The sequence below is a fragment of the Hyla sarda genome, unplaced genomic scaffold (assembly GCF_029499605.1).
Source record: "Hyla sarda isolate aHylSar1 unplaced genomic scaffold, aHylSar1.hap1 scaffold_208, whole genome shotgun sequence".
Classification (NCBI taxonomy): Eukaryota; Metazoa; Chordata; class Amphibia; order Anura; family Hylidae; genus Hyla; species Hyla sarda.
In genome coordinates, this window is record NW_026608744.1 from 231,246 (window position 1) to 243,611 (window position 12,366).

Sequence of the window (12,366 nt, forward strand, 5' to 3'; positions counted from 1 at the left end):
ATCCACCACCTCCCCCCTCTGAGGGCACAGATCACTGCCGATCCACCATCTCCCCCCTCTGAGGGCACAGATCACTGCCTATCCACCACCTCCCCCCTCTGAGGGCACAGATCACTGCCTATCCACCACCTCCCCCCTCTGAGGGCACAGATCACTGCCGATCCACCACCTCCCCCCTGTGAGGACACAGATAACTGCCCCTCCACCATCTCCCCCCTCTGAGGGCACAGATCACTGCCTATCCACCATCTCCCCCCTCTGAGGGCACAGATCACTGCCGATCCACCACCTCCCCCCTGTGAGGACACAGATCACTGCCCCTCCACCATCTCCCCCCTCTGAGGGCACAGATCACTGCCGATCCACCACCTCCCCCCTGTGAGGACACAGATCACTGCCCCTCCACCACCTCCCCCCTCATAGGGCACAGATCACTACCGATCCACCATCTCCCCCCTCTGAGGGCACACATCACTGCCGCACCAAACCACATGGGCCATGTTCCTACGGCCGGTCTCTTGCCCAGGTGTCGGAGCACTCTATTCCCCTCCTAAGTACCAGGAGGTGCCATTACATGTTTCCTTCCCCAGAGGTGGAGGTGAGGATCTCCCTGGTCTCCTACCTCCCAAACAGGTTGAGGATAACCCTGAGAATAACCCTGAGGATAACCCTGAAGATAACCCCGAGGATAACCCTGAAGATAACCACGAGGATAACCCTGAAGATAACATCATGGATAACCCTGAAGATAACCCCGAGGATAACCCTGAAGATAACCTGGAGGATAACCCTGAAGATAACCCCGAGGATAACCCTGAAGATAACAACGAGCATAACCCCAAAAATAACCCAGAGAATAACCATGAGAATAACCCCAAGGATAACCCTGAAGATAACATCATGGATAACCCTAATGATAACCCCTAGGATAACTCTGAAGATAACCCGGAGGATAACCCTGAAGATAACCTCGAGGATAACCCTGAAGATAACCCCGAGGATAACCTTGAAGATAACCCCGAGGATAACCTTGAAGATAACCCCGAGGATAACCCTGAAGGAAACAACGAGAATAACCCCAAAAATAACCCCGAGAATAACCATGAGAATAACCCCAAGGATAACCCTGAAGATAACATCATGGATAACCCTGAAGATAACCCCGAGGATAACCTTGAAGATAACCACGAGGATAACCCTGAAGATAACATCATGGATAACCCTGAAGATAACCCTGAGGATAACCTTGAAGATAACCCCGAGGATAACCTTGAAGATAACCCCGAGGATAACCTTGAAGATAACCCCGAGGATAACCTTGAAGATAACCCCGAGGATAACCCTGAAGGAAACAACGAGAATAACCCCAAAAATAACCCCGAGAATAACCATGAGAATAACCCCAAGGATAACCCTGAAGATAACATCATGGATAACCCTGAAGATAACCCCGAGGATAACCTTGAAGATAACCACGAGGATAACCCTGAAGATAACATCATGGATAACCCTGAAGATAACCCCGAGGATAACCCTGAAGATAACCCAGAGGATAACCCCGAGGATAACCCCGAGGATAACCCTGAAGATAACATCATGGATAACCCCGAGGATAACCCTGAAGATAACATCATGGATAACCCCGAGGATAACCCTGAAGATAACCCCGGGGATAGCCCTGAAGATAACCCCGAGGATAACCCCAAGAATAACAACAAAAATAACCCAAAGAATAAACCTGAGAATAACCCTGCAACACACTTTCCCTTCTGATTTGCAGAATCCCACCCATACTGTCCTCCTCCAGACCCCTCTGTCCTTTTTCAGACTCCTCTGCCCCCTAGCCAGACTGTTCTGCTGTTACATCATGTCTTATCCTCCAGAGCTGCACTCACTATTCTGCTGTTACATCATGTCTTATCCTCCAGAGCTGCACTCACTATTCTGCTGTTACATCCTGTCTTATCCTCCAGAGCTGCACTCACTATTCTGCTGTTACATCATGTCTTATCCTCCAGAGCTGCACTCACTATTCTGCTGTTACATCATGTCTTATCCTCCAGAGCTGCACTCACTATTCTGCTGTTACATCCTGTCTTATCCTCCAGAGCTGCACTCACTATTCTGCTGTTACATCATGTCTTATCCTCCAGAGCTGCACTCACTATTCTGCTGTTACATCAAGTCTTATCCTACAGAGCTGCACTCACTATTCTGCTGTTACATCATGTCTTATCATCCAGAGCTGCACTCACTGTTCTGCTGTTACATCATGTCTTATCCACCAGAGCTGCACTCACTGTTCTGCTGTTACATCATGTCTTATCCTCCAGAGCTGCACTCACTATTCTGCTGTTACATCATGTCTAATACTCCTGAGGTGCACTCACTAATCTGCTGTTACATCATGCCTAATCCTCCTAAGGTGCACTCACTATTCTGCTGTTACATCATGCCTAATCCTCCTGAGGTGCACTCACTATTCTGCTGTTACATCATGTCTTATCCTCTAGAGCTGCACTCACTATTCTGCTGTTACATCATGACTTATCCTCCAGAGCTGCACTCACTATTCTGCTGTTACATCCTGTCTTATCCTCCAGAGCTGCACTCACTATTCTGCTGTTACATCAGGTCTTATCCTCCAGAGCTGCACTCACTATTCTGCTGTTACATCATGTCTTATCCTCCAGAGGTGCGCTCACTATTCTGCTGTTACATCATGTCTAATCCTCTTTAACTGCACTCACTATTCTGCTGTAACATCATGTCTTATCCTCCACAGCTGCACTCACTATTCTGCTATTACATCATGTTTTATCCTCCAGAGCTGCACTCACTATTCGGCTGTTACATCATGTCTTATCTTCCAGAGTTGCTCTTACTATTCTGCTGTTACATCATGTCTTATCCTCCAGAGCTGCACTCACTATTCTGCTGTTATATCATGTCTTATCCTCCAGAGCTGCACTCACTATTCTGCTGTTACATCATGTCTTATCCTGCAGAGCTGCACTCACTATTCTGCTGTTACATCATGTCTTATCCTCCAGAGCTGCACTCACTATTCTGCTGTTACATCATGTCTTATCCTCCAAAGCTGCACTCACTATTCTGCTGTTACATCATGTCTTATCCTCCAGAGCTGCACTCACTATTCTGCTGTTACATCATGTCTTATCCTCCTGAGCGGCACTCACTATTCTGCTGTTGCATCATGTCTTATCCTTCAGAGCTGCACTCACTATTCTGCTGTTACATCATGTCTTATCCTCCAGAGCTGCACTCACTATTCTGCTGTTACATCACGTCTTATCCTCCAGAGCTGCACTCACTATTCTGCTGTTACATCAAGTCTAATCCTCTGGAACTGCACTCACTATTCTGCTGTAATATCATGTCTTATCCTCCACAGCTGCACTCACTATTCTGCTGTTACATCATGTTTTATCCTCCAGAGCTGCACTCAATATTCTGCTGTTACATCACGTCTTATCTTCCAGAGTTGCTCTTACTATTCTGCTGTTACATCATATCTTATCCTCCAGAGCTGCACTCACTATTCTGCTGTTACATCATGTCTTATCCTCCAGAGCTGCACTCACCATTCTTCTGTTACATCATGTCTTATCCCCCAGAGCTGCACTCACTATTCTGCTGTTACACCATGTCTTATCCTCCAGAGCTGCACTCACAATTCTGCTGTTACATCATGTCTTATTCTCCGGAGCTGCACTCACTATTCTGCTGTTACACCATGTCTTATCCTTCAGAGCTGCGCTCACTATTCTGCTGTTACATCATGTCTTATCCCCCAGAGCTGCACTCACTATTCTGCTGTTACATCATGTTTTATCCTTCAGAGCTGCGCTCACTATTCTGCTGTTACACACTGCTTTTGTCTGTCATGCAGTTATTTTTAGTGAATGCCATGAAGACGTCAGACATACAGGACGGATGAAGCAGAGCCGAGTGTGCGGTGCGCTAATCAGTGGCGGCAGCGACATTCCGATCCCCACTGACTATTAGGATTCATTTGTAAATGGAAAGTGAAGCAAAGAGATGGTCCCCGGGCGCCCGGTCTCCATGGTGACGTCTGGTATCTGCTTTGATATATTTTACTTTACACTAATTGCCGGCACTATGCAAGTGGTAAATTACAGCTCAGAACATTCAAGATGAGAAAGGGTTAAAGAAGAAAAACTATTAACCTGTTCAGTGCTGTGCAGGAAAAATACCACAAATATCAGGAGCGATATCCTCCAGAATGTCCATCTCGTGTCCTCTACAATGTCCCATCTCGTGTCCTCTACAATGTCCCATCTCGTGTTCCTCTACAATGTCCCATCTCGTGTCCTCTACAATGTCCCATCTCGTGTCCTCTACAATGTCCCATCTCGTGTCCTCTACAATGTCCCATCTCGTGTTCCTCTACAATGTCCCATCTTGTGTTCTCTACAATGTCCCATCTCGTGTTCCTCTACAATGTCCCATCTTGTGTCCTCTACAATGTCCCATCTCGTGTCCTCTACAATGTCCCATCTTGTGTCCTCTACAATGTCCCATTTTGTGTCCTCTACAATGTCCCATCTCGTGTTCTCCACAATGTCCCATCTTCGTGTCCTCTACAATGTCCCATCTTGTGTCCTCTACAATGTCCCATCTCGTGTCCACTACAATGTCCCATCTCGTGTCCTCTACAATGTCCCATCTCGTGTTCCTCTACAATGTCCCATCTCGTGTTCCTCTACAATGTCCCATCTCGTGTCCTCTACAATGTCCCATCTCGTGTTCCTCTACAATGTCCCATCTCGTGTTCCTCTACAATGTCCCATCTCGTGTCCTCTACAATGTCCCATCTCGTGTCCTCTACAATGTCCCATCTCGTGTCCTCTACAATGTCCCATCTCGTGTCCTCTACAATGTCCCATCTCGTGTCCTCTACAATGTCCCATCTCGTGTTCCTCTACAATGTCCCATCTTGTGTTCTCTACAATGTCCCATCTTGTGTCCTCTACAATGTCCCATCTCGTGTCCTCTACAATGTCCCATCTCGTGTCCTCTACAATGTCCCATCTCGTGTCCTCTACAATGTCCCATCTCGTGTTCCTCTACAATGTCCCATCTTGTGTTCTCTACAATGTCCCATCTTGTGTCCTCTACAATGTCCCATCTCGTGTCCTCTACAATGTCCCATCTTGTGTCCTCTACAATGTCCCATTTTGTGTCCTCTACAATGTCCCATCTCGTGTTCTCCACAATGTCCCATCTTCGTGTCCTCTACAATGTCCCATCTCGTGTCCTCTACAATGTCCCATCTCGTGTTCTCCACAATGTCCCATCTTGTGTCCTCTACAATGTCTCATCTCGTGTCCTCTACCATGTCCCATCTCGTGTCCACTACAATGTCCCATCTCGTGTCCTCTACAATGTCCCATCTCGTGTTCCTCTACAATGTCCCATCTCGTGTTCCTCTACAATGTCCCATCTCGTGTCCTCTACAATGTCCCATCTCGTGTCCTCTACAATGTCCCATCTCGTGTCCTCTACAATGTCCCATCTCTTGTTCCTCTACAATGTCCCATCTCGTGTCCACTACAATGTCCCATCTTGTGTCCTCTACAATGTCCCATCTCTTGTTCCTCTACAATGTCCCATTTGTATCCTCTACAATGTCCCATCTCGTGTCCTCTACAATGTCCCATCTCGTGTCCTCTACAATGTCCCATCTCGTGTCCTCTACAATGTCCCATCTCGTGTCCTCTACAATGTCCCATCTCTTGTTCCTCTACAATGTCCCATTTGTATCCTCTACAATGTCCCATCTCGTGTCCTCTACAATGTCCCACCTCGTGTCCTCTACAATGTCCCCTCTCGTGTCCTCTACCATGTCCCATCTCGTGTCCTCTACAATGTCCCATCTCGTGTCCTCTACAATGTCCCATCTCGTGTTCCTCTACAATGTCCCATCACGTGTTCCTCTACAATGTCCCATCTCGTGTCCTCTACAATGTCCCATCTCGTGTCCTCTACAATGTCCCATCTCGTGTCCTCTACAATGTCCCATCTCGTGTCCTCTACAATGTCCCATCTCGTGTCCTCTACAATGTCCCATCTCGTGTCCTCTACAATGTCCCATCTCGTGTCCCTCTACAATGTCCCATCTCGTGTCCCTCTACAATGTCCCATCTCGTGTCCTCTACAATGTCCCATCTCGTGTCCTCTACAATGTCCCATCTTGTGTCCTCTACAATGTCCCATCTCGTGTCCTCTACAATGTCCCATCTCGTGTCCTCTACAATGTCCCATCTCGTGTCCTCTACAATGTCCCATCTCGTGTCCTCTACAATGTCCCATCTCGTGTCCTCTACAATGTCCCATCTCGTGTTCCTCTACAATGTCCCATCTCGTGTCCCTCTACAATGTCCCATCTCGTGTCCCTCTACAATGTCCCATCTCGTGTCCCTCTACAATGTCCCATCTCGTGTCCTCTACAATGTCCCATCTCGTGTCCTCTACAAAGTCCCATCTCGTGTTCCTCTACAATGTCCCATCTTGTGTCCTTTACAATGTCCATCTCGTGTCCTCTACAATGTCCCATCTTATGTCCTCTACAATGTTCCATCTTGTGTCCTCTACAATGTCCCATCTTATGTCGTCTACAATGTCCCATTTGTATCCTCTACAATGTCCCATCTTGTGTCCTTTACAATGTCCATCTCGGGTCCTCTACAATGTCCCATCTTATGTCCTCTACAATGTTCCATCTTGTGTCCTCTACAATGTCCCATCTCGTGTCCTCTACAATGTCCCATTTGTATCCTCTACAATGTCCCATCTTGTGTCCTCTACAATGTCCCATCTCGTGTCCTCTACAATGTCCCATCTCGTGTCCTCTACAATGTCCCATCTTGTGTTCCTCTACAATATCCCATCTCGTGTCCTCTACAATGTCCCATCTCGTGTCCTCTACAATGCCCCATCTCGTGTCCTCTACAATGTCCCATCTTGTGTTTCTCTACAATGTCCCATCTTGTGTTTCTCTACAATGTCCCATCTCGTGTCCTCTACAATGCCCCATCTCGTGTCCTCTACAATGTCCCATCTTGTGTCCTCTACAATGTCCCATCTTGTGTCCTCTACAATGTCCCATCTCGTTTTCCTCTACAATGTCCCATTTCATTTCCTCTACAATGTCCCATCTCGCGTCCTCTAAAATGTCCCATCTCGTGTTCTCTACAATGTCCCATCTCGTGTCCTCTACAATGTCCCATCTCGTGTCCTCTACAATGTCCCATCTCGTGTCCTCTACAATGTCCCATCTCGTGTTCCTCTACAATGTCCCATCTCGTGTTCCTCTACAATGTCCCATCTCGTGTCCTCTACAATGTCCCATCTCGTGTCCTCTACAATGTCCCATCTCGTGTCCTCTACAAAGTCCCATCTCGTGTTCCTCTACAATGTCCCATCTTGTGTCCTTTACAATGTCCATCTTGTGTCCTCTACAATGTCCCATCTTATGTCCTCTACAAGGTCCCATTTATATCCTCTACAATGTCCCATCTCGTGTCCTCTACAATGTCCCATCTCGTGTCCTCTACAATGTCCCATCTCGTGTCCTCTACAATGTCCCATCTTGTGTCCTCTACAATGTCCCATCTCGTGTCCTCTACAATGTCCCATCTCGTGTTCCTCTACAATGTCCCATCTCGTGTCCTCTACAATGTCCCATCTCGTGTCCTCTACAAAGTCCCATCTCGTGTTCCTCTACAATGTCCCATCTTGTGTCCTTTACAATGTCCATCTTGTGTCCTCTACAATGTCCCATCTTATGTCCTCTACAATGTCCCATTTATATCCTCTACAATGTCCCATCTCGTGTCCTCTACAATGTCCCATCTCGTGTCCTCTACAATGTCCCATCTCGTGTCCTCTACAATGTCCCATCTCGTGTCCTCTACAATGTCCCATCTCGTGTTCCTCTACAATGTCCCATCTCGTGTTCCTCTACAATGTCCCATCTCGTGTCCTCTACAATGTCCCATCTCGTGTCCTCTACAATGTCCCATCTCGTGTCCTCTACAATGTCCCATCTCGTGTCCTCTACAATGTCCCATCTCGTGTCCTCTACAATGTCCCATCTCGTGTCCCTCTACAATGTCACATCTCGTGTCCCTCTACAATGTCCCATCTCGTGTCCCTCTACAATGTCCCATCTCGTGTCCTCTACAATGTCCCATCTCGTGTCCTCTACAAAGTCCCATCTCGTGTTCCTCTACAATGTCCCATCTTGTGTCCTCTACAATGTTCCATCTTGTGTCCTCTACAATGTCCCATCTTATGTCGTCTACAATGTCCCATTTGTATCCTCTACAATGTCCCATCTTGTGTCCTTTACAATGTCCATCTCGGGTCCTCTACAATGTCCCATCTTATGTCCTCTACAATGTTCCATCTTGTGTCCTCTACAATGTCCCATTTCGTGTCCTCTACAATGTCCCATTTGTATCCTCTACAATGTCCCATCTTGTGTCCTCTACAATGTCCCATCTCGTGTCCTCTACAATGTCCCATCTCGTGTCCTCTACAATGTCCCATCTTGTGTTCCTCTACAATATCCCATCTCGTGTCCTCTACAATGTCCCATCTTGTGTTTCTCTACAATGTCCCATCTTGTGTCCTCTACAATGTCCCATCTTGTGTCCTCTACAATGTCCCATCTCGTTTTCCTCTACAATGTCCCATCTCATTTCCTCTACAATGTCCCATCTCGTGTTCTCTACAATGTCCCATCTCGTGTCCTCTACAATGTCCCATCTGGTGTCCTCTACAATGTCCCATCTCGTGTCCTCTACAATGTCCCATCTCGTGTTCCTCTACAATGTCCCATCTCGTGTTCCTCTACAATGTCCCATCTCGTGTCCTCTACAATGTCCCATCTCGTGTCCTCTACAATGTCCCATCTCGTGTTCCTCTACAATGTCCCATCTTGTGTCCTTTTCAATGTCCATCTTGTGTCCTCTACAATGTCCCATCTTATGTCCTCTACAATGTCCCATTTATATCCTCTACAATGTCCCATCTCGTGTCCTCTACAATGTCCCATCTCGTGTCCTCTACAATGTCCCATCTTGTATCCTCTATAATGTCCCATTTGTGTCCTCTACAATGTCCCATTTATATCCTCTACAATGTCCCATCTCGTGTCCTCTACAATGTCCCATCTCGTGTCCTCTACAATGTCCCATCTTGTATCCTCTATAATGTCCCATTTGTGTCCTCTACAATGTCCCATTTGTGTCCTCTACAATGTCCCATTTGTGTTCCTCTACAATGTCCCATCTCGTGTCCTCTACAATGTCCCATCTTGTATCCTCTACAATGTCCCATCTTGTGTCCTCTACAATGTCCCATCTTGTGTCCTCTACAATGTCCCATTTGTATCCTTTACAATGTCCCATCTTGTGTCCTCTACAATGCCCCATCTCGTGTCCTCTACAATGTCCCATTTGTATCCTCTACAATGTCCCATCTTGTGTCCTCTACAATGTCCCATCTCGTGTCCTCTACAATGTCCCATCTCGTGTCCTCTACAATGTCCCATCTTGTGTTCCGCTACAATATCCCATCTCGTGTCCTCTAAAATGTCCCATCTTGTGTTTCTCTACAATGTCCCATCTTGTGTCCTCTACAATGTCCCATATCGTTTTCCTCTACAATGTCCCATCTCATTTCCTCTACAATGTCCCATCTCGCGTCCTCTACAATGTCCCATCTTGTGTTGCTCTACAATGTCCCATCTCGTGTCCTCTACAATGTCCCATCTCATGTCCTCTACACTGTCCCATCTTGTGTCCTCTACAATGTCCCATCTCGTGTCCTCTACAATGTCCCATCTCGTGTCCTCTACAATATCCCATCTTGTGTCCTCTACAATGTCCCATCTTGTGTTTCTCTACAATGTCCAATCTTGTGTCCTCTACAATGTCCCATCTTGTGTCCTCTACAATGTCCCATCTCGTTTTCCTCTACAATGTCCCATCTCATGTCCTCTACAATGTCCCATTTGTGTCCTCTACAATGTCCCATCTTGTGTCCTCTACAATGTACCATCTTATGTCCTCTACAATGTCCCATCTTGTGTTCCTCTTCAATGTTCCATCTTATGTCTTCTACAATTTCCCTTTTGTGTTCTCTACAAAGTCCCATCTCATGTCCTCTACAGTGTCCCATCTTGTGTCCTCTACAATGTACCATCTTATGTCCTCTACAATGTCCCATCTTGTGTCCTCTACAATGTCCCATCTCGTGTTCCTCTGCAATGTCCCATCTCGTGTCCTCTACAATGTCCCATCTCGTGTCCTCTACAATGTCCCATTTGTGTGCTCTACAATTTCCCATCTTGTTTCCTCTACAATGTCCCATTTTTGTTCTCTACAATGGCAGATCTTGTGTCCTCTACAATGTCCCATCTCGTGTCCTCTACAACGTCCCATCTTGTGTTCCTGTTACGCCGAGCGCTCCGGGTCCCCGCTCCTCCCCGGAGCGCTCGCTACACTCTCCCCGCTGCAGCGCTCCGGTCAGATCCACTGACCCGGGGCGCTGCGATTCCGCTTCCAGCCGGGATGCGATTCGCGATGCGGGTAGCGCCCGCTCGCGATGCGCATCCCGGCTCCCGTACCTGACTCGCTCTCCCTCGGTCCTGTCCCGGCGCGCGCGGCCCCGCTCCCTAGGGCGCGCGCGCGCCGGGTCTTTGCGATTTAAAGGGCCACTGCGCCGCTGATTGGCGCAGTGATTCCAATTAGTGTGTTCACCTGTGCACTTCCCTATATCACCTCACTTCCCCTGCACTCCCTTGCCGGATCTTGTTGCCATCGTGCCAGTGAAAGCGTTTCCTTGTGTGTTCCTAGCCTGTGTTCCAGACCTCCTGCCGTTGCCCCTGACTACGATCCTTGCTGCCTGCCCCGACCTTCTGCTACGTCCGACCTTGCTTCTGTCTACTCCCTTGTACCGCGCCTATCTTCAGCAGCCAGAGAGGTGAGCCGTTGCTAGTGGATACGACCTGGTCACTACCGCCGCAGCAAGACCATCCCGCTTTGCGGCGGGCTCTGGTGAAAACCAGTAGTGACTTAGAACCGATCCACTAGCACGGTCCACGCCAATCCCTCTCTGGCACAGAGGATCCACTACCTGCCAGCCGGCATCGTGACAGTTCCTCTTTAATTTCCCATCTCGTGTTCCTCTACAATGTCCCATCTCATGTCCTCTACAATGTCCCATTTGTGTTCTCTACAATGTCCCATCTCGTGTTCTCTACAATGTCCCATCTTATGTCCTCTACAAAGTCCCATTTATATCCTCTACAATGTCCCATCTCGTGTCCTCTACAATGTCCCATCTCGTGTCCTCTACAATGTCCCATCTCGTGTCCTCTACAATGTCCCATCTCGTGTCCTCTACAATGTCCCATCTCGTGTCCTCTACAATGTCCCATCTCGTGTCCTCTACAATGTCCCATCTCGTGTTCCTCTACAATGTCCCATCTCGTGTTCCTCTACAATGTCCCATCTCGTGTCCTCTACAATGTCCCATCTCGTGTCCTCTACAATGTCCCATCTCGTGTCCTCTACAATGTCCCATCTCGTGTCCTCTACAATGTCCCATCTCGTGTCCTCTACAATGTCCCATCTCGTGTCCCTCTACAATGTCCCATCTCGTGTCCCTCTACAATGTCCCATCTCGTGTCCCTCTACAATGTCCCATCTCGTGTCCTCTACAATGTCCCATCTCGTGTCCTCTACAAAGTCCCATCTCGTGTTCCTCTACAATGTCCCATCTTGTGTCCTTTACAATGTCCATCTCGTGTCCTCTACAATGTCCCATCTTATGTCCTCTACAATGTTCCATCTTGTGTCCTCTACAATGTCCCATCTTATGTCGTCTACAATGTCCCATTTGTATCCTCTACAATGTCCCATTTATATCCTCTACAATGTCCCATCTCGTGTCCTCTACAATGTCCCATTTCGTGTCCTCTACAATGTCCCATTTATATCCTCTACAATGTCCCATCTCGTGTCCTCTACAATGTCCCATCTCGTGTCCTCTACAATGTCCCATCTTGTATCCTCTATAATGTCCCATTTGTGTCCTCTACAATGTCCCATTTGTGTCCTCTACAATGTCCCATCTTGTGTTCCTCTACAATGTCCCATTTATATCCTCTACAATGTCCCATCTCGTGTCCTCTACAATGTCCCATCTCGTGTCCTCTACAATGTCCCATCTTGTATCCTCTATAATGTCCCATTTGTGTCCTCTACAATGTCCCATTTGTGTCCTCTACAATGTCCCATTTGTGTTCCT

General features: G+C 47.6%; 1 protein-coding gene across 1 annotated transcript; it reads left to right on the forward strand.

Annotated features, from left to right (window-relative positions):
- The first annotated feature begins 1,140 nt into the window (after positions 1 to 1,140).
- On the forward strand, positions 1,141 to 1,773 carry LOC130318867 (circumsporozoite protein-like). Its single transcript, XM_056552908.1, has one exon. The coding sequence runs from the start codon at positions 1,141 to 1,143 to the stop codon at positions 1,771 to 1,773; it is 633 nt and encodes a 210-aa protein (XP_056408883.1).
- The last annotated feature ends 10,593 nt before the right edge of the window (positions 1,774 to 12,366 follow it).